The sequence below is a fragment of the Brassica napus genome, chromosome A9 (assembly GCF_020379485.1).
Source record: "Brassica napus cultivar Da-Ae chromosome A9, Da-Ae, whole genome shotgun sequence".
Taxonomy (NCBI): domain Eukaryota; kingdom Viridiplantae; phylum Streptophyta; class Magnoliopsida; order Brassicales; family Brassicaceae; genus Brassica; species Brassica napus.
Window position 1 is genome coordinate 13,937,830 of NC_063442.1, and position 23,265 is coordinate 13,961,094.

General features: G+C 33.7%; 4 protein-coding genes and 2 long non-coding RNA genes across 8 annotated transcripts; 4 read left to right on the forward strand and 2 right to left on the reverse strand.

The window, feature by feature from the left end:
* The first annotated feature begins 1,137 nt into the window (after nt 1–1,137).
* LOC125578269 lies at nt 1,138–5,995 on the forward strand. Its single transcript, XR_007316362.1, has 3 exons — nt 1,138–1,455; nt 5,563–5,797; nt 5,885–5,995. It is a non-coding gene; the product is annotated as an uncharacterized LOC125578269 (long non-coding RNA).
* Nucleotides 1,643–3,205, forward strand: LOC111198637 (uncharacterized protein At2g29880-like). Its single transcript, XM_022687472.2, has 2 exons — nt 1,643–2,540; nt 2,633–3,205. The coding sequence occupies exons 1-2, from the start codon at nt 2,190–2,192 to the stop codon at nt 3,203–3,205; spliced, it is 924 nt and encodes a 307-aa protein (XP_022543193.2). The 5' UTR covers nt 1,643–2,189.
* A 182-nt stretch (nt 5,996–6,177) lies between the features above and the next one.
* On the forward strand, nt 6,178–8,696 carry LOC125578270. Of its 3 annotated transcripts, none has more exons than XR_007316364.1 (3): nt 6,178–6,218; nt 7,997–8,106; nt 8,217–8,696. It is a non-coding gene; the product is annotated as an uncharacterized LOC125578270 (long non-coding RNA). The 3 variants fall into 3 exon arrangements; XR_007316363.1 differs by lacking the exon at nt 6,178–6,218 and adding an exon at nt 7,755–7,794 and having other exon boundaries at nt 7,985–8,106; XR_007316365.1 differs by lacking the exon at nt 6,178–6,218 and adding an exon at nt 7,759–7,794.
* A 4,859-nt stretch (nt 8,697–13,555) lies between these two features.
* On the reverse strand, nt 13,556–15,260 carry LOC106427428 (glycine-rich protein A3). Its single transcript, XM_013868151.3, has 3 exons — nt 15,030–15,260; nt 14,469–14,768; nt 13,556–13,969 (listed from the first exon to the last, which is right to left on the reverse strand). Exons 2-3 carry the CDS (start codon nt 14,740–14,742, stop codon nt 13,719–13,721), a joined length of 525 nt encoding a protein of 174 aa, XP_013723605.2. The 5' UTR covers nt 14,743–14,768; nt 15,030–15,260; the 3' UTR covers nt 13,556–13,718.
* A 496-nt stretch (nt 15,261–15,756) lies between these two features.
* LOC106427446 (F-box protein SKIP31-like) lies at nt 15,757–17,850 on the reverse strand. The gene is made up of 8 exons (XM_013868181.3): nt 17,645–17,850; nt 17,148–17,345; nt 16,995–17,068; nt 16,810–16,885; nt 16,607–16,717; nt 16,360–16,534; nt 16,105–16,272; nt 15,757–16,018 (listed from the first exon to the last, which is right to left on the reverse strand). Exons 1-8 carry the CDS (start codon nt 17,705–17,707, stop codon nt 15,948–15,950), a joined length of 936 nt encoding a protein of 311 aa, XP_013723635.2. The 5' UTR covers nt 17,708–17,850; the 3' UTR covers nt 15,757–15,947.
* Nucleotides 17,851–22,401: 4,551 nt separating this feature from the next.
* LOC125578072 lies at nt 22,402–23,248 on the forward strand. The gene is made up of 2 exons (XM_048740358.1): nt 22,402–22,840; nt 22,948–23,248. Exons 1-2 carry the CDS (start codon nt 22,402–22,404, stop codon nt 23,205–23,207), a joined length of 699 nt encoding a protein of 232 aa, XP_048596315.1. The 3' UTR covers nt 23,208–23,248.
* Nucleotides 23,249–23,265: the final 17 nt, after the last annotated feature.

The following is a 23,265-nucleotide window of genomic DNA, read 5'->3' on the forward strand; positions in this document are numbered from 1 at the left end:
GCCACCTAGCCGCATTCTTAACGATGGGATTTCGCGTATCCGGATACAAGACTTTATGGGCTTAGCCTTTGGGCGTAAAAAGCTTTTGGAATCTCTACGGTTATTAAAAAAATACATCTAATATATATATATATATATATATATATATATATATATATATATTATAATAGGAATCAACAAACATTATACTTGAAAATAAAAATAAATAAATTATTGCATGTAAATTTTATATTTAGCAATGTCCATTTTTAATAACTTAAATTAGTAAAATTTGAACTATATATATAATCAATCATATATAAATATATTGATAGCTTAAGAGTAAGAAAAATGTACACACGGATGTGCGGTTCAGACTCTAGTTTTATCTTATTCTGTCAATGGGTTAGTTTATTTAGAACACCACATTTTTAATACCTTGATTATTGTGGTTCATGTTTTGACTTTGGAACAAAATAAGCAAATACTACAAAACAAACAATGGAAGAGATCTGGTTTCTAGGCTTTAAATATGATAATGCAAAAAGATACGTAATACGTACAACGAAAGGACGAATAAGAATAACAAAGCCAGCTCATTGACGAAAGGAGACGAGTCTTTATATATAAAGAAGGCTTTGTATCCCTCCCAGCTATGCCACATAGGATGCCAGCACACAAATTGAGTTCAGGAGCGTCTGACACGTGTCCAGTCGATCAAAACTCACCGTTTCATTTACACACCGGTCTCTGATAGGCTTTGTTTGTAACATGTGTATCTCGCGGGTTTGGGCCTAAATCTTAGGATGGTGTATGCGGTCCGAGAAGCACAGCTCTCAACTTGAGGAATCGACTGGATGGGTTTCGATTGCGTCGATTGATTGTCACCACGATCAACATACATGATTTCTTCCCCCCTCCTTCAATGGGAAATCGAAAACGTTACGGAACTCAACCAGATTCAATCTGTGTCATTAAAGTTCTTCTTAATTCCATCCCTTCCCCTCCCCCACTCCTTCCACGATTCTTGATTCAATGTTCCACCTTGCTTCCAGATGGTGAATCTACATATATAAATAGGTGGGTCTTGCTTCTAAAAATCTCATCATTTTATACATCACAATCGTATTAACTCTAAAATCTTATGTAGAACACAATGTCAAACTCCTCTCGCCTATCAGAGGAAGCCTGAGACTTCCCGGAGGAAAGAAAATCGTCGGAAACGAGTGCGGCACAGTAGGAGGAGGAAAGCGGCGACGGAGGAAAGGAGGAGGATGAAAGCGGTGAAGGATGATAAAGAGAAAGCCATTGATGATGGTGACGAGGATAGAGAGGAGAGATCATTAATGGAGAGTGGGACAAATCTAAGGCCGGTGACAAGGATAACTATGGCAACACGGAGGACACTGAGCTAAAGATTGGGACGTGATCAAGTTCGTCAAAGTTGAGTATCTTTGAATTTAAGTAAAGATTGAGGTGGGGGTATTGGATTTAGAAATTTGATAGAATTAGAAGGAATTATAGTTTCCATTAAATTCCACTGTTATTCAATTATAGATTTCATAAATTCTTTTAAATTCTTGTGTTATTGGATTAAGCATTTGTAATCATTTTTTTAGTTACTTTAAATTCTGTTGTTATTCAATATTTGATAGATTTTGTAGTAATGTTATTTGATAAGAATTTAATGGAAAATTTCCATCAAAATACAAAGAACCAATTCTTTGCTTTTGTGGGGAGATTTGTTATGCTCGTGTGAAAACACAATAATAACATCTCTCTGTACTTTCATTTGTCAAAAAGTACGTTAAAATCTCAACAAACCATTTTTAAAAAACGTTTTTTTTATTTATCATACTCAACCATATAGCAACGAATCCCTATAAAATAGTTCTTATCTTTTTCTTAAAAAAACAAAACCTAGATCACTTCTCTTATATATACAGCACTGCGTATCCAGTCATTCTCAAAGCAAAAAAAATCATCAAGAAAAAGTATAGTTTTCCCAAAAGTTAAACTACTAGTTTTTGTTTCTGTTATCATTACTTCATGGCGTTTTTTCCAGTAGTCTCCAATAGTTTTTGTCTATCATGAGTTTTTATTTCTGTATTTTATATGTTTATAATCACTTACGTGTGTATATATCATATAATCTGATTTTATATGAATGTGAAAGATGACTAATAAAAGTATATTATTTCTGTATTAGGATGGAAACTGGAGAACCGTCACTACCAAAAAAAGCTAGAGCTGGATATCTGCAATGGACATCTCAAGAGAGTCAATTGTTGATGCGCCTTCTAGTTGATGGTATCAGGCGGGGATGGCGTGATTCAAATGGCTCCATGACCAAAACAACAGTCGAGGCGAAGATATTACCGGTTCTAAACAAACAGCTTCGATGCAATAAGAGTTACAAGCATTACACAAATCGAATGAAATCTTTGAGAAAAGAATATAATGGTTATGCTGAGCTTTTGCGATGTAGCTCTGGTTTTGGCTGGGACCCTATCACAAAACGATTCACAGCTCCAGATGAAGTATGGAAAGAATATTTTAAGGTAATTTTTGTAACTCCTCTTCAAAGTTTTATTAACTTTTTAAATTTTTCTTTTTAAAAAAGTTTCACTTTGATATTTCATATTTTCACCAGGGACATCCAAACTCTGAAAATATGCGGGACAACACTTTTGAAGATTTTGAAGACTTACAAATCATTTTTGAAAGTGCTACAGCAAGGGGAAACAACTCATTTGGACTCGGTGATGATGCAAATGCTGAAGCTTTTGAAGTTGAGAATGATTTTCAAGAAAAAGAAGATGAGATTCATACAGAGAATGTCATTGAAACCAATGAAACCACACGTAGAGCTTCTAAAGAAAAGTTGCCTTCTAGGAAGAGAGCGAAACCCAATGGTGATGGAGATGCATCAGGGTCAATTAATCCTGGTGATCGTTCTGAAAAGGTGCTAACTGAAATGATTGGAGTGAGCACTAATATCATGAACCTTATGCAACAAAGAGAAGAAAGACATCAAAAAGAAGCTGAAGAAAAAGAAGCTGAAAAGAGAAAGAATAATGTATGGGATGCAATCAAAGAGATTCCTGACTTGGAACAGGATATATGCTATGATGCAGTAACTAAAATTCATACGTTGAATATGAAAGACGTATTTCTTAGGATGAAAGTTGAAGAACGCTTGGGTTGGATCCGACGTAATGTTTAGGATATTATTTTAGGCTTTAGCTATGCATTTAATTTGATTTGAATAATCGTGCTACTAGCAGTAGTCTTTCTAGTTTTTATTTGAAATAATGTCTTTTGTTTTCTTCCAATAATAAAAACTCTAGCTTTTTTATGTGTCATACTTGATCAATTTGATATCCTTCATGTGGTTTTAAGTATTTTGTGTTAAAAAAACTATTTAAATATAAGTGATTGCAGAAAAGTTCACATGGAGAGGGAAAGAGAAACATACGCAGCATGAAATCATATTTGCAAGTAAACAACATTTGTCGTAGTATGACATTGTGTTCTCTTGATAAATTCCTGGTGTTATTTCTTTAATATAAAATCCTTTGATTTGTTATCATACTATCCCCTAAAAATAGTGTTGGTTGTAGATGTAGTCAACAATATCATACTAGCCCTTGAAAATAGTTTTTATTGTAGTCAACTAATAGCATATAATCCCTACAAAATAGTACCTACTTCAATTTTAAAATTTAGAACTTAACGTTACATATTTCCTATATAACCCATATATCAAAGTCAAAAATCAAAAGTAAAAGAGAACCTCAAAAACCAAATTTCAGTTTCTTAAAGATTCATTTTATAATCCTTGGTTATTTTTTCATGGATCAAAATTTCCACGAAGAAGAAGACATCTTGATGGATATCGATCAAACAAATAATGATGATTTTGATGCAAGCCTATTTCTTATGGTGGTGATGGTTGCTATCGGAGCTCAGTTTCAAAACTCAAGAAAGCGTATCATGGGTCAACATTTCATTGAACGTCCACTTCGTCGACCAGTCACAAACCTTGGAGAACAATACATACAAAAGGTATTAAAAGAAGATTCTAAACATTTTCGGGTGTTGTACCGTATGTTTCCAGATGTATTTCTGAAGTTATCCAGTATTCTGAGAGAGAAAGCTGGTTTACAAGACACGAGATTCATATCTGTCGAAGAGATGCTTGCAATTTTCATGCTTACTGTTGGGCAAAATTCACGATATTGCTCAGTAAAGGATACATTTAAAAGGTCCAAGTTTGCAATAAGCACTAGCTTTAATCGTGTTTTGAAAGCTTTACTTGTCATAGCTCCAAGCCAAATGGTGAAACCAAATGGTTTAGTTCCTATGAAAATTAGAGAAAGTACACGATTCTATCCATATTTTAAGGTACATTATTTCATTTTTTATTAAATTTTTCTGCTATTTCATCTTTGTTATTTTTTTAAAAAAATTTGATTTAACCTTTCTTTTTAATTTATTTCAGAATTGTGTAGGGGCGCTAGATGGTACACATATACCTGCAAGGGTAGTTGGACGAGAGGTGGCAAGTTATCGTAACCGAAAAGGAACAATATCACAAAATGTGTTAGCTGTATGTAACTTTGATTTGGAGTTCATATATGTTCTTAGTGGATGGGAAGGTTCAGCACACGATTCAAAAGTATTAAATGACGCTTTAACTAGAAGAACAAACAATTTCCAAGTACCAGAAGGTAAAAATTTACAATTTATTTATAAATTATATGTCTAACCATTATTAATATTTATCTTTTATACATTTTAGGTAAATTCTATCTAGTTGATTGTGGCTTTGCAAATCGAGTCAATTTTTGGCTCCATTTCGTGGTGTTCGATACCATCTACAAGAATGGACTGGCCAAGGACGTGATCCTAGCACTGCATCCGAATTATTCAATCTTCGTCATGCTAGTTTGAGAAATGTGATCGAAAGGATATTTGGAATGTTTAAATCGAGGTTTGCGATTTTTAAATCTGCACCTCCTTTTTCTTACAAAAAACAAGCTGGATTAGTATTAGCATGTGCAGCGTTGCATAACTTCCTTCGTAAAGAATGCCGATCAGATGTTGCTGAATTTCCTGCTGAAGAAGACACTCAACAATCTGCAACGACTACGAATCAAGTTGTTCAAGAGCCTTTAGGAACACAAGAGCAAGATAGAGAAAATGCAAATACTTGGAGAAAGACTATAGCAGAAGATATGTGGAGAGATGCTACGAGTTAAGATGATCCATAGATTTTATTTATTAGTTTTATGATTTTATAATAAAATTGCTACACTCAATAAAATATTGTAGTACTTATTATTATTTTTCTTTCAGTTTTAATATTAATAAATATTTTATTCGTGAAATTTTTAAAATATACATTTCAACAGTTTTAGTATTCTATCAAATTTATGTATACTCCTTTAAAATCCATCATAAAAAGAATTGGATGAATGCATTAAAATCTCATCAATTCTTTTAAAATACTGCAGAAGCTTTTACTTATGAATTCATTCAAATTCAATTACATTCCTGGATCCAATACCACCCCCTGAGTCTTTTGATAGTTTTTGATCGAAATACGGTTTTGAGTATGATTGATTTTGAGTAAAAATTGAGTCAAATTTGGGTTTTTGAATACGATTTAGGTATGATTGATTTTGAGTAAATGCTTTGATTGCTGTTGCAGTTGATGATTTTGAGTAAATGCTTTGATTGCTGTTGAAGTTGATGAATTAATCTTCTGTTGCAGTTGATGAATTAGATTCCAGCAATCAAAGTGTTGTATCAAGTTAAGCCAAACATAATTCTTATTTGAAAGTAACGATTTTTCAGTTTAATATTTTACTAATCTGTCTCTTATACTTCTTCTGTGTAGACTGATCCTGAAACAGAAGCTATTAGACATAGTAGAAAGCAAGATCTGATGGCTCGACATGGCACTATACTTCTTATAACCTTCACTTATGTCAGTTTATACTTCTTATAACCTTCACTTATATCAGTTTAGGAAACCATGACAATCATCATTGTCCAGAACAAGAGGGAACACCAGAAGATGCTAAAAGGTGTGTGTCGTTGTTGTCTATTAGTGGAAAAGAAGTTGATTTGTGTTTCCAGTTTGGAACTAATCTAATTTCTGATTGGAACATATGTTTAGGAAAGCTTATAAACAAATGATCGAATGTTGTCTTCCCAAGCCAGAGAAAGATGTAAGACCCATCTCAAATGCTTTGGAGTTCATCTACTTTTTTTCCTTCGATCATTCGATCATTTGTTTATAAGCTTTCCTAAACATATGTTCCAATAAAAAATTAGATTAGTTCCAAACTGGAAACACAAATCAACTTCTTTTCCACTAATAGACAACAACGACACACACCTTTTAGCATCTTCTGGTGTTCCCTCTTGTTCTGGACTATGATGATTGTCATGGTTTCCTAAACTGATATAAGTGAAGGTTATAAGAAGTATAAACTGACATAAGTGAAGGTTATAAGAAGTATAGTGCCATGTCGAGCCATCAGATCTTGCTTTCTACTATGTCTAATAGCTTCTGTTTCAGGATCAGTCTACACAGAAGAAGTATAAGAGACAGATTAGTAAAATATTAAACTGAAAAATCGTTACTTTCAAATAAGAATTATGTTTGGCTTAACTTGATACAACACTTTGATTGCTGGAATCTAATTCATCAACTGCAACAGAAGATTAATTCATCAACTTCAACAGCAATCAAAGCATTTACTCAAAATCATCAACTGCAACAGCAATCAAAGCATTTACTCAAAATCAATCATACCTAAATCGTATTCAAAAACCCAAATTTGACTCAATTTTTACTCAAAATCAATCATACTCAAAACCATATTTCGATCAAAAACTATCAAAAGACTCAATCTTTACTTAAATTCAAAGATACTCAACTTTGACGAACTTGATCACGTCCCAATCTTTAGCTCAGTGTCCTCCGTGTTGCCATAGTTATCCTTGTCACCGGCCTTAGATTTGTCCCACTCTCCATTAATGATCTCTCCTCTCTATCCTCGTCACCATCATCAATGGCTTTCTCTTTATCATCCTTCACCGCTTTCATCCTCCTCCTTTCCTCCGTTGCCGCTTTCCTCCTCCTACTGTGCCGCACTCGTTTCCGACGATTTTCTTTCCTCCGGGAAGTCTCAGGCTTCCTCTGATAGGCGAGAGGAGTTTGACATTGTGTTCTACATAAGATTTTAGAGTTAATACGATTGTGATGTATAAAATGATGAGATTTTTAGAAGCAAGACTCACCTATTTATATATGTAGATTCACCATCTGGAAGCAAGGTGGAACATTGAATCAAGAATCGTGGAAGGAGTGGGGGAGGGGAAGGGATGGAGTTAAGAAGAACTTTAATGACACAAATTGAATCTGGTTGAGTTCCGTAACGTTTTCGATTTCCCATTGAAGGAGGGGGGAAGAAATCATGTATGTTGATCGTGGTGACAATCAATCGACGCAATCGAAACCCATCCAGTCGATTCCTCAAGTTGAGAGCTGCGCTTCTCGGACCGCATACACCATCCTAAGATTTAGGCCCAAACCCGCGAGATACACATGTTACAAACAAAGCCTATCAGAGACCGGTGTGTAAATGAAACGGTGAGTTTTGATCGACTGGACACGTGTCGGACGCTCCTGAACTCAATTTGTGTGCTGGCATCCTATGTGGCATAGCTGGGAGGGATACAAAGCCTTCTTTATATATAAAGATGATCGAATGTTGTCTTCCCAAGCCAGAGAAAGATGTAAGACCCATCTCAAATGCTTTGGAGTTCATCTACTTTTTTTTCCTTTTTTTTTCTTTTGGATTAGAAATTGTAGCTTATCCATGGGATACTTTTAACTGTTACATTGAGATTTTTTAAATTGAGGGTCGAGGGACGTGGCAACAAACCTGCTGCTGTGAACTAATCGAGGGACATGGCAAATCAGTAGTTTGTGAGGCAGTAATTAGAGGAGAGCTCGTGAACAAGGTGTTGAAAACGAGTGCTGCTCCTTTGGTGGAGCTCAAAATGCTCAAGAACCTCACCGGCTCTCTGTTGTTGCAAGCTCTCTAGGTGGATTCAACTCTCACGCCAGCAATATAGTCCTTGATTTCTTCATAGCTATTTTATCTTTTTATAAAGAGAAGTCCTTAGTTTTCCTTCTCCATCGTTTCTTCTTGCAGGCACAACTCAAGAGAGCTGATAATTGTGCACTCAAGGAAGAGAATTATAGGATTTGTTATGAAAACAATGCCATTGGAGAAGCACTCAAACACACCACCAAAACCCTTACTTTGATGAACAAACGCTTTGAACCGCAAATGCTTAGAGAAGAGTGATGTGAACATGATTTTCAAATTTAGTTGGATAATAGCCATCACAACAGAGATCGAGATGGTTTGTGGCGAGGTGAGGAGAAAAGAGGGATGAGAAGGGAGATTGAGCCTGCTGTCTAGAAGTAGATTACTGCTATCCGCACTATCAGAAGTGCTCTGGCAATGTAATCCAGTAAGTTCCTTTCCGAGTTGATTTCTGATAAAGCTTCTTCGATAGTTTAAGGGCTTGCTGAAGTAGAGCACCATTATGCAAAACCATGGACCTCTGATTCATTGTATTTCCATAAACTATTCCTGCAAAACTATTGTTCAATTGTTTACTGAGCTCATGGACCACAAGGGTATCTACAGGAGCATCACTTCCTGTTTCTACTTGCTCTGCTAGCCATCCTTCAATCCCTTGAAGCACATAAACATCAGCTCTGTGAGTGAAGATTGCTTTTATATTCTTTTGAAAATAAGGTAGAAATATAATAATCAAGTTTTTAATATGTTATTAGAAGTTATATTATTATTGTTTTTTCTGCTTTTAGTTTAATTCATGGTTTTTTAGATTCTGGTTGTTATACAATCTTTATGAGTTCGTCTCTTACATGGCTTAAACTGTGGTAGAAGAAAGAAAGAGTAATTATACTGAAACAAGACGAACTAAGTCACCTTCCTCATTCTAGCATGAATGAATGCCCACTATAGTAAAAACATTTAAGAGTAAGCATTTGTAAACATAAAAACAAGAAGCATTTGTGATAGAAGGATGATATAATGATCATGCAAATTATTTCGTAGATTATTTGAGAAAAAAGCACCAATTATATATCATGTATTAGCATGTGACATCCAAAGACAACTATACTATATATTTTTAACCATAATGCAAAATTCGTTATACTTTGTTAATAATTATTTTGATCACCAACCCATCCTGAGAAAATAGCAGTATTATACAAATACAATTATGACATTGTTTAAACTAAATAATGCAAATACATCAACTTAGATGGAGAGGAAAAAAATAAATAAAAAGATAAATTTCTTAATACCTTTAAAAGTTATAAATTTAATGGATCTTAAGCCAAAAAAAAGTTTAACAAAATTGTTTTTAAAAAAAAATTATTTTACCTAAACTTAAATAAGTGCGGTAATAAATATATTCAGATTAAACTAATCTTAAATCAATTTAATATGTGTGTTCATCACGTGATATATAATTTATAATAATAAAGTAACAAATTTTGAGTAGCAAAAATTTCAAATCTGTTGGACCAAAAATTAAAATAAAAAGTCAATTTTTTTAAAAAATTAGTAATTTTGATTTTAAAAATAAATGTATATATATACATAATATTGAAATAAAGTAAAATGAGAAAATTAAAAATAAATATAATAGAAAAATCCCGGGCGTAGCTTACCACAATATTAAATGTTAAGGCGAGAATTATGACTGGTTTATATAAGCTTTTATCAAGTTAAATATACTAATACTTAGCTTCAAGATCGTTTTATAATGCACACCCCGCCCGTAGGGCGGGCCGATCCTAGTTTATCATATTTGTAATCAATAATTAATTATGTAATTTATCTATACAAAGTTACAAACACTCCAAGTCCAATATTTTTAACCCAAAACAAAAGTAGGTATACGTCAATATTCATTATGTATCGGTTTGCTTTCCCAAAAGCCATTTTGGGGGTAAATTTTAATATTTATGACTTCTCTTTTCATGCGTCAATTTTAACTGTAAGTTCTTTATTTTATTTATGAAATATTTAACAAATAAAAGTCCATGAAAATATATTATATTACTTAAACTAGCACTAGAAGTAGTCTCAAGAGCAATACTTAAGTAAAATAACTAATAAAAAAAATCTTTTTAAAAAACAAGTACAGTCTTAAGGGCATCCACAACGCAGATCCTTAGGCCATCTCCAACCCAACTGCAAAACACTATTTTAATGTGAATTTTACACTAAAACCTTTTCCAATCCAACACTAAAAATCACACCATTTTAGTGTAACACTATAATTTTACACCAAATTTGGTGTGACACTATTCACCACACTAAAACACTATTCACTCCACTAAAATACTATTCACTTATTTTATTAATAAATTATATTATTAAAAACGAAAACTAAAATAAATTAAATAAATATAATATTATAAAATAACTTTTAGTGTGAAGTTTAGTGTTGTGGTTGGAGATGAATTTGTTTTTAGTGTTGAAACTACACTAAAATAGTGTGGTTTTGACACTAAAATAGTGTTATGGGTTGGAGATGCTCTTAGCATAGGGTCTTTATCAAAAAAAAAAAAATTGCATGGGTCCCATTGTTTTTTTAAAACAGGTCCTTAAAATTCTTTTATAAGGACCGATCTTATTCGTTTCTTGCATTGTTCGCGGGCCCCACTGACACGTGGCAGCACGGGATTGGTTCAAACTTTCTTCAAATCAAACAAAAAAAAATCAAAAATCAAAAAGCAAAAAAAAAAATTCCTATGAAACCGTGCCGGAGTTCTCAGCGATAAATATGGACTAACTAATAATTGTGCAGTCTTATTTTACGTTCGAGGGTGATAGACAGTCTTGAAATATTTATCTTAAAATAGTTAATTCATTGAGTTCTGTTGAAAACTTGGCCATATTGTTGGCTATGAATTAGTGAAATTATATCCTTGCTGTCCATTCCAAAATATTAACATGTTGAGTTTTGTAACATAGTTTTCATTGCTCAAAAACATTTCAAGCTCCATATGCATAGATGACACACACCTCATTTGGTTCCTTATTCCCATAAATTGGTCTTGGTTTAAATAATCTTTCCAAATTCATCCAGAACCACTAAATTGTGATTCAAGAGTTCATGATTCATCCACCATACGGCTTAAACGGTCTGATATCTTGATTATTTACATTGTTTTAACCATTTATTCTTGCACATTTTGATCATTTAGAATAACATTTAGACATGTTTAGGTTGCATTACATTATATATGTCCTTATCAGGTGATGAAGATGTCAAATGGTGACTTTGGAGCATTTGGAGATGGTTTGGAAGCAAGATTAGTGATTTTCAAGCATGAGACGAGATGACTAAGTGTCCCAGCGGCTACACAACCCCACAACTTCCTTGTGACCTCGTCGAGAAGCCGCTGCAACCATTCAAGAACGAAAACCTAAGTATGGGAGTGGCCTTGCGCAGCGGAGTGTCGAAGCCGCTGGGAAAATGCACATGTCCCTGTCCAATACTAGGATGATGAAGTGGCCAGATGACGATGCCATGAAACCGCTGCAAGTATTCCAGCGGCCTAATGGAGCGATTACCAAAAGCCGTTGCGAATCCAAAAAGTCAACATTTCGGAGTTTGACCAAATTTTTACCCATTTGTGTTTGGGTCAACCCAAGTTTGTTGGATTGACTCGGTTCAATTTTAGGCTACTATAAATGTTTCTTAGACCTAATCTTAGGACTTATCTTGTTATCTATCAAAACAAAAACCTATTTTGGTGAAGGCTTGGTTTAGTAGAAGTTAATGGGAGATTTTTGCTTATGTATAGAATTTTTTCATAATGTTTGGAGTTGTATAGAAAGGAGGCAGTGAAACATTTTGTAACAGAGTTTTTTTATTGAAATAAATTTTAAAATTCTTTCAAAAAAAATTGTTGTTTTTCTTTTTTTTTTTAATTCTTAAATAAATTAAGAGACTCTATTAAGAAGTTCCGATAATGATGCTCTAAAAAGTCCAAAGACAAACCATCAACTAGACTATAACATCAACGTAAGACACAACAACACGCCCACATAGCAAATGGAACGAAAGTCAAACTTTAGTTGAAAATTCTGGAGATTCCACGTGTCAATGAATACCCTATGCTATATGATGATGTGGCTTCATGAGAGAGTATAACCCAAATAATAAATAGTTTGTTTAGATGTATAACAATATAATAACATTTAGTCTATTAGTTGACAAAAAAAAAGCTGTGATTAAAACTATACTCCATATGTTCTATATTGTAAGTAGTTTTAGTTAAAAGCACTAATATTAAGAAATTGTTGCTTTTGTAAAAAATATTATTTAATTTTAAATTCAACCTATTATAAAAAAGCTAGCATTATTTGATTGGTTACACAATATTCAATAAAAAGAATATATGCATTAAAATATGAAAAATACTTATATTGTGAAACAAACATTTTTTGCTAAAACTACTTACAATATAAGATTGTATGAGTTTTGAATCAGTAAAAAAAAAGATATTAGTTTTGAAATTCATTATACATGATTTTAGCAGTACGATTTACGTTAATTTCTACCAACTATTAAAAAAATTGCACCAATCAATATTATTAAAACAACATCATGACCAATTGATTAATGTTGTGTCCAACTTAAAAAATAAATCAGATATTTTATAATTGTAATCACTTTTATTAATCAATATGTAACCTCCTATCCAATATTCTCGGACCATTTACAGTTGGTTACGTTTTTCCCTTTTGTCAATATTGAGTCCAATTTTTTTTTGTTTTGAACTGAATTCAGCCCAAACTATTTTTATGCTATTTAATAATTTGAACATTTTAATTGATGAATATAACACGTTACTTCATGTAACTAATTTATGCAGTTACATTATTGACATATGATTAAAGAAAACGCAAATATAAAAATTAAATTTATAAAAAAGTTTAAAACAAAAAATATATCCGCTTTTTTAGGCTGGTCAGAATCTAGTTCTCCTTTAAACTAATGCTTAAAAGACCACACAAATCGTATGCATACATATACTCTGTTTCTTTTTCCTATAACAAATTAATCATCGTGTCTTTGTATTAATGGCGATTTCTCTACATGACACTTTTTGCATTCTTGCTAATTTTAATTAGAGATGTTGCTATGAACAAACTTTACTTGATTAAACCCATTTTAAACTCACATTTATCCTTTTAAGGGTGTATTCAATCGTCCCACAAAAAAAAAGTGTATTTAATCAAATATAACAATTTTTTTTTTCTCTCTCAAATCACCCAAAATCATCTAGTTATCAAGATCAAATAATTTTATGTTTGATTGAATACACCCACAAGGTGGGTAAGGAATTAAGAAACTACCATGTAGATCATCTTGATCATATCATATCCATGCCTTCTAAAACAGGTTAAGCAATGCCAAAACCCATATATACAAGGGCATAATATATGAAATTATATTAAAAACAGAATCAGTAATATCATAAAACCATATATAATAGCTTCATAGTACAACATGTGATATCATAATCATTATTAAAGCCTCAATTGTCAAACTTGAACCGGCGAGAGATAAGATTAAAAGAGGTTTTTAGATCACTTCCACTTCTTGAACTTACCTCCTCCAAACATCCCATGCCTCCCATGTTTAAACTTGCCTCCGTGATGCTTGAACTTCCCGTGCTTGAACTTACCATGACCATAACCATAGCCATAGCCATGACCATGTCCAAATCCGTGACCATATGCTGCGTGTCCGTAAGGACCGTGAGAGCTATGAGCTATGTGGTGAGCTCCGTAGGCAGCTGCAGCACCTGCAATCATACCCCCGATTCCAGCTGCGTGTCCTGAAACAAGTTAAGGCAAATTACATTAATAGAAGAAATAAACAGAAAGAGGCAAAAACAAACAAGTTGTCTTTATGATGCTCAAAACTCTAATGAGATGATTGCTACATGAGTACACTTTCAAAGGTACGATCTTTGGAGAACTTATGTAACTGATTTCAATCTCATGGATGCGGTTTTGCAATCAGAATACGAACTCTTGCATACCAATAACAGTCAAATGACTATGGATTCCTGTTGGCTACCATATAAAGTACGGTCATTTCAAAACAATATATTATTAGCCCAACTTGTTGCTAAAATGAAATGTAACAACCGAGATGATAATATCGTTTTCACAACTACCATGTATAAACATTATTTGTTTCAACTTACTTATGTGACATGATATCTACCACATATATAGACAAAATTCTACATTTCAGTTTCTCTCTAAAGTGACATTTACCACATTCATAGCTAAATTTTTTTTCACAACTAGCAAGAGGAGATAGGGTACCTGAGTGATGAGGAGGATAGCCAGCAGGAGGATAACCAGCATGACCAGGCGCAGGAGGATAACCACCATAACCAGGAGCAGGAGGGTAGGCACCAGGTGGAGGTGGGTATGCACCCGGAGGATAACCAGGTGCAGGTGGGTAGGCACCAGGTGGTGGGGGAGGGTAAGCTTGTTGTGGTGGGTATCCAGCTGGTGGATAAGCCCCAGGACCTGGCGGGTATCCAGCGGGTGGGTACCCAAAAAAACCTTTGTCTTTGTCTTCCTCACCTCCCATGTTTTCTCTCAATCACAAAACAAAACCTACAAAAAAAAAGACAATAATAAATTCGATTTAGGTTAAGATTCGGACAAAACAAAACATTAGCTTGAATCCTTTTCATCAGAGGATCAAGCAGAGACATAAGCTTCATAGATTAGGTCAGAGATCAATGAAATTATTAATTCCCAATAAAACTGCACAAACGAAGGATCAGAACAAGCGAAGCAAAGATTGATCACAGGAACAAAAGTGGGAGTAATAAAATAATCAAACTAAAGGGAAAAATATGAGAGATCTCTTACCCGAGACGAATCGCGAAACAATGTCGAAACTGGATTGGAACAGAAAACAAAACAGAAGATATTTGGAGATATGTATTGATGGGGGTTTGCTTAAGCCATAGATTTATTTCCTTAAGCGGCACGGTTTCCAAAATAATATATATTTTGATCTTATGGTCCTCGTATTTTGAGTATGATTCCTAATTGGACACATATTCCTCATAAATAATAAGAGAGTTCAGGTCTTCCAGGAACGATACATCACTACAGCAGACATGTAATGGTGGTAGTAACGGTTTATTCAGAACTTATTTGAAATCTTTAGTGAATTTTGGTTAATTGTATAGTTTGCTTCTTAGTTCTTACAATTCGAGCTGCCCATACTATAACTTGTGGGGCGCTTATGAAGTATTATAAAATATGGGGGGTCAAAGGAGATAAAGATAAGAATAGTTTTGTTACGTAAATATTTAGCGTTGCGGGAACGCGTAATGAATGGACCCGTGATCCCTACCAACATGCATGCGTTAGTTGGGTGATGTATATAAGTACTCTTTTTTGAATGAGAAAAAATGCGTAAAGGATCGAAGAATCTACACGAAATTATTATTATTACTTTCTGAATTCTTTTGTAACAAACTAAACGTCAGATTAACACATAATGATACTGATTCCCCCAATATGTTCAATAGATAGAGAACTCATGAAACTTCGTTGCTATGGAAACTACTAACTAGTACCAATAGGATTTACTGTAAAAGGTTGGAACTTAATTACCACATGTAAAAACACTTTTCAAGGGGCAATCGAGTAAAATTACAGAAAGGCTCTGCATAACTTACAAATACAAAGCATAAAGACTACTCGAAACAAAAGAGAGCTACTTTTGATCCATTACACTCCCCATACATGTGCTACCGTGAAAACTGAGACTTTTGATCAGCAGAACCCAAAGGTACGTTCTAATTCCTGCTCACTCTCGCAGTTATATCCAAATTCAAAAGCTCGATCTGCGGTTAAAAGAAGAGACAGAACCATTCACTTACATGTAACAGATAAGAGGATGATAATATCGCAGAGGGAGATAGATACGTACCAAAACGGCCCTTTTCTGTTAATATTTCAGCTTCTAGTTCAGCTTCTTCCTGATCTGTGTCTGAATCAGTTTCTAAGACCAAACTGTCAGAACAAAGCCCCGAGATAGTACACACCATACACCCACTGTCTGGACAAAATATCACTTCCTTGCAGTTCTCATCACATACTGTTTACAAGACCATAACACAAAAAGGTAAGTTTGGAAAACACAAGCAACACATTTACATTTTTTTACAGCGTTTCATTATCATACCATGAACATTTCCAGTCTCTTCGCATATGAACACATCGTCAATCTGATGGTAACCACATTTTGTTCCCAAACAAACGTGGCCAATCACAGCTTTATTGGTAAGTCCCTTGCTTTTCTTCCACAGAGATACTTTGTCAAGTACTGTTTTGTCAAGAACTACCCTGTCATCCACCATCTAAACAAAGAAACGTGAGAACACATAAAAAAATGATAGTAGTGCAAAAAAAAAACAAGTATTAGATGTTACCTCGGAAGGAAGAGGAGCTTGGCTTCGCTTTGCAGCTTGCATTTGAACGTAATACACTTTAAAATCCGGTGGACAGCTTCTGACAAGTTCTATCATATCCTTCTCGTCACGCTAAAATTAAACAAAGAGAAAAGACTTCACTTGCAAGGAACTAATACATGTATGACCTCTAATAGCAGCTTACAGACTATGTAACAACTCACATCGATATAAAGCTTCTTCCAAGCACATTCACGTAACATTCTAGTTGAAGGCATTAGACCCCACCGGATACAATACCTGCAGAAAGGACCAATCATAAGGTATATTGCTTTGTTTATGAGTACAAAGTATTTATTTTGAAAACTATATTATCCACGAGACCACTGTAGTATGAGAAGAGACTTACAGGCGACGCCATAAGGATTCATCAGAGGCGGTAAAGTTGAGAAATTTACACACTAAAGCGCATGACAGAAGATCCTGTAATAACCGCATTCAAACCATTTCAATTTAGAGAACAGTTACTAATATTTAGCTTGAGAATGCAAATGAAAGATACCTCAGAGGATAAGAACTTGAAGATGTGACGAAACAGCTCAGTAGGAACTTTGGTGAAATCTCCACTCTCTATCCTCTTTGCACCGTTTCTATCTTTATTGTTACCATTTTCCTTCTGATCTACAACCACCTTTGTTTTGTCTTTCTCAATACGTTGCCGTTTTGGTTCAGGTTCCTTCGTTTTTTCTTCATCCTCTACCTTCACAACCACGAAAAAAAACACACACACATGCATCAATAAAAAAAAAACTGAACCTTTCACAAGAAAACATAGCATGAACAAAGAGGTCTCACAATGGACATAAACCGAGAAGCATGAACCAAATAAGATCGACCAAACCCAAATTTGATGTAATAAATTAATATACACACAAACCCAGATCATGAATGATACGAAAAACATCGAATTTACAATCTAATTACAGATCGATTAGTTTCTGTCCAAAAAGATTGAAACTTTAGAAGAAAAAAAACGAGATAACAAAGAAAGCAAAATACCGAGGAGACTTCAGATTCGAGGAACCGAGCGAAGCACTCGTCTTCATCATCAGAGAGAGACATTTTTTGGGAGGTGAAGATCGGAGCTCCGGCGAGGACGGTGGATTTTATATGGGGGAGGAAGGGATAGAGAAACGAGAGGGTTGGGCGTTTGTGCCGGTGGCGTGAGATTGGAGACAATTTTGGGCCGAGCAGTTTTTATTAATGGGCCTACGAAACCTTGAAAAATGGCCCATATATAGTCTTAAAGATATCCTACTCTCAACGTCATTAACAATCGGATTTTCATTATACTAAAATGGCCTTTTAAGTTTATTAGTACTGTTTTAACAACCGATGTTTTCGTTAATAAAAAAACTTTTCCAGATGTATATAGTAATCAGAGCATCTCTAATGGTAGTAGTTATTACCATTAGAATCCTTAGCATAATTAAACTATTTTTTTTAAAAAAATTTTTGTTTGAATAATTAAAGATTCTAATCAAAATTGTATGTCCAATAGTATTCTACTATTCTCCAATTTGTAGTTCTTAGGAACTAAAAAATATTAAATTTTAAAACATGTGAAATTAAAAATTTTTATTTATTACATAATTAAATATAAAGATACAATAAAATATAAAGATAAAATATTAAATTTAAAAATTTTGGTGAATATTAAATAGATTTAACTCCATTAAAATTTTTATTTATTACATAATTAAATATAAAGACATGATTAAATATAAAGATAAAATTTTAAATTTTAAAACATGTAAAATTAAAATTTTCACCGATCCAATGGTACGATGCCACGTCTCTAAGGACCAAATCCTTAGAGCAATATTATTGGTGGGATGAAGAGAGAGAGAAAGAGAGTCATTTGTTTTGTTTTTTTTTTTTTTGATCATTGGAGAGTAAGAGACAATCCTTAATTAGGAATTTTTCCCTTCTCTTTTTTTCTCGGTTCCCACCCCCTCCCTTAAGGGATGCCTTAAGGGACTCCCAATAATATTGCTCTTAGAACAACATTATCGGTGATGGAAGAGGGTTTTTACGCGTAGGCCCCACCACATTTTCTCAATTACTGTGCCAAAATATCAAAATAAAAGACGTTTGAACTGCGTCCTTAGCACTGTTTGCGGGCTCCACAACACGTAGCGGTCTGCGATTAGTTCATTTTTAATTTTTTTTTTTTTTTAAAAAACAAGAAACAAAAAAAAAAAGGGAAATTGCCACAAATACCACATTCATAGTACCACTTTTCATGTTTACACTAACCACTTTTATCCTCACTTTTAATGAAGAGTAAAGTACAATTATACTCTTGGAGTTAACTAATATAGACTTAAGGTTTAGAGTTGAGGGGTGGGGTAGGATTTTTGGAAAGTGAAATTTATGATTCTAATAAATATATAAATACTTAAAAAATATATATAAATTTTTTAAAAATAGTTTCAAACATAATTTTCCTTTTTCAAAAAGAAATTTGAAAAAATAAAAAAAAATCGAAAAAAAAATTAAAACAAAAATTTTATAAAAAAGTTCGAATTTGAAAAAGTATAATTCGAAAACATAAAAAAAAATTACATTTTTTTATTTTTTTATTTTTTATTTCTTTTTATTTTTTTTATTTTTTTTATTTTTTTTGTTTTTTTATTTAAATAATAATTTATTATATATATAAATAACAAGGGCATAAGAGTCTTTTACCACTTAATGAAAAAAATATTTTTGAAAATGTCTCATTAATGGTGGTAAAAATGAAAAATGGTACCATAAAAATGGTAAACATGTAATTTCCCCAAAGAAAAATTTAAGGACCCCAAAAACATGTTAGACGATAATATTGCTCTTATAGTCCTTAATTAAAGACCAATCCTTAGCTAACTTAAATTTTATAATATTATTGTATTCATATTAATCTAAGATTTTGTGCTAAAGACTCGTAATAAACTTCCGTTGCGGAAGCTCTAATGCCGAGAACGACATCTGAGCTACAGATTTCATATCTCTATAATTCTTTTCTCTGTCGACCACAAACATGCATTATTATTTATTTATTTTTGTCAACCCACAAACGTGCATTATTAATGCAGATTTGAGTAATAAATGTTATGCAATAATACTAGAACTAACACGTATTATTAGAAGGGTATGGTTGTTGTACTTTTCCTTTCTGGAAGCAGAACATTTTTGTTTGGATAAACAACTTAATTTCATGATTTTTTCATGCAACTCTATTCTTATTCATTTAAATATATGATCATAACAGATTATGACCCAAAAAAGCATAAAAGATTGAAATTGTTTTTAGCAACGGGTTGGTTTAAAAGAGAGGTAAAGATCATTAGAATACATCTACATGTAATATCTAAACAATATACAAATATTAAAAAAAAAACTAAAAAGTAAATAAATAGAAAATAAAACTAGTTTAAATAAAATCATCTCCAGTAGTCTCTCATTTTGAAAGAATACATTAAAATGAAATAAATGTTTTTAATGGTACACCATTTAAAAAAAAATTAGGATAGCAAATAGTATTACATCAATTTAAAGGAATATTATTCATAAACTTACTTTGATGTTAAGCTTGTTTTTTACAAAATGCTACTTAAATTGTATACAACTTTTTGTCAATTATATAATTTATTGCATAGTTAAATAAAATGAAATACATTAACATAAAAACATATTGCAAACATTTAAAAAAAATGTTGAGGAAATATATCAGAATCACACTTCAAAAAAGAAGGAAATATAAACACAATAAATTAATGTGATGATTTGATGTGTTAATAAGAAAGAAAAAAAATCTGCACTGTCAGAAAGATAATATAATCTAGAACTAAAAATGGCTAAACACTTTCTTTGTAATTGTCTTTCAATGTCTTTTTATTTTGGCCTAAATAACCCAATATACATGGAAACGTTGGAAATTAGGTACTTATGCATATTTTTTATTAATTGGCGAACCGTGTCGTCGGAGTTGTGGTAAAGTCGGTTATGTCCTCCGTATTACATGAGCAATATAGGGTTAGTAGGTGCAGAGTGAAACAGAGAAGTGTCGCAACATCAAGTGACAGGGAAGATGTGTCAGACTGAACGAAGTTGACTTTTGCCACATTCTTATGGTGTAAAATTTGTTTAAAATTTGTGGTGGTAAAAAAATCAACGTATGTGGCCATGAAGAATCGAGATATTTTGTTTCATCTTGTGGTGTTAAGTACATAAACTTTTGTGGCATAATACAAGTTGACCGAAATTAATTAGTTTGCAAAGACATCTAATCGGAATATTTATTCGATAATGATTTATTACATCTGTATTTATAATTTTCTAACCGGTTTCAAACGTTCTACCAGTAACATAAATTTTCTCATATTACATTGCAGTGCCACAGTTAGGATAATATAATTGAACTCCAAAGATTTTTATAAAACTAATGTTTTAGGCTGGTAACGATTACAGCAATAACGAGCACGAAGAAACAAGTCATAAAAATAAAATACCGTAGGAGGGAATCGCCGTGGTCACAATGAATATGAGGTTTGACCACTTCAGGATGGAGTGTGTTTGACACGATTTCTACATCCGTATGTTGGGGGTGGCTTGTGTGGTTTGTAATAGTAGTTTGTAGACTGCTGATTTCAGATCTGAGGAGACGTATTTCATCACGAGCTTCTAATAAACTCCGGTGTTGCCATCCATAAGGGTCATCTATATCAGCCCAAACCAAAAACCCATGAGCTTTGCAGCGATAAAAGTATCTGCCAGGGTTGTCGTCGGTCCACGCCTTAGTCAACGATGTCCGCCTTCTGCAGTGACAAAAAGGGCCTTCCTTCGGTAAAGCCGTACGATTGGTCGCCGATGAGCTATGGCTGGAAGACATATCTCTATTGAATTTGTTGTGGAAATTGGAATTGGTGAATGTGTGAGTTAAAGGGAAGAGATGTTATATAAATCATAAAGAGTATAAGCAATGAGAACCGAACAAATTTTTAATAGATATCACCGCAGTTGCGACACGTGCAACATATTGAGAATAGACCTGCATTATAAAAGCAAATTCAGATTAAGCTTAAACCGGATTGAGCGATTATCAAATGGGGGACTAATAATTTATATAAAATGGGAATCGTTTATATGAAGTGGGTCAGGTATATTACCTTCATAAAATATGAAGTCCTTAAGTTAAAATGGAAAGAGATTTGTATAATGAGAAGTTAAATCATAACTGGAAATTAACATAGTTAGGAAGAGATAATGATGTGATTTTCAAATTTAAAATGGAATATAATTAGTATATAGGTTGTCAGAAAATGATGAGCACTACGACTAGCTAGCCTGCTCGCATTAAATGCTGAAGATATTATCTGGATTCACCTTCTACATATATGTGTAAGTATCTCCGGTTATGTGGAGGAGAATTCGCTATAAATACATGCTTCCTCTATAAGATTTATCACAACTAAAAAACAAATACTCCGGCTCCAAAGTGAAAAGGAAGATCAAGTCGAAAAGAAAGCCAGAAGCTCAAGTCTTACAGGGACCACCCAAAAAGGTAAATTCTGGTTTTATATACAAAATCGTAGATTTCCTTTCTTGTTATAAACGGGACCACAATATTAGGTCATCTTTACAAAGCTATACGAATTAAACATTATAGGACCGTACGATATACTACTATATTTAATGTTCGATTCTTTGATGTTATATATTAGTATGTGGGTTTCCTGATTTGTTAAATGTACTTACTCTATACGTTTATGCAGATGGGTCGTCTTGTTCGTGTTTTACGAGGTGAGTGGTCAAAATCTGAGGAAGGGTTTTGGAGGTTCGACGGTGATCCTGGAGATATGGAACAGTACGTTCTTGTCAAGCAAAACGAACCAATAAATTCCTTGATCGGCCTAGTACGCGAGGAATTTATGCTTACCCCACATACGCCGTTGTTACTGACTTATCAGCTTCCGCCATGGATGCTCATGCCTGACGGCCCTAGAGCCGCTCCATTGAACATTGTATGTTCTGGTGACGTTGAAATGATGATGAGTGTCCATGAGTGGACAAGTGAAGTCAATCTGTGTGTCACGTACGGTGCAGAAGCCGTCGCAAGATATGGTTTCCTCTGCAGGACTCCTTTCAGGTTCGGACAGAGGTCTTACCTAGGCCACGGAGTAAGCGAGGAGCAGCACCTGGCGGCTATCAATGGTTAGTTGGGGTTTATATAAAAATGACGAAGGCCCCTATGTTTATATAATAGTCAATTTAATTACTTAGGCATACATGCAAATCTAATGCTTATAATATGTATACAGGACTTATAGGGAGGGATCCTTTCGTATGCAGCGAGACTGTTATGCGAGAGATATTCAGGGAGGATGAGATGGTCATCTTATATCGAGTATCTTTTGAGGTTGAAAAGGCCCGTAGAAGCCTCGATTTGAATGCACACCCACCACCGGAGGAAGTGGTAGTTGATATGAGTATGAGTGATGATGGGGTTGTCCCGGAGGTGGGAAGACGTGGAAATGCGCAGCAGCATATAGGGCGTAGTAATGAAATGGAAGGTATGTAGAGCTATGCTAAATGTGTTATATCCGGATAAAATAGTATAATAAGCACTGCACTATAAC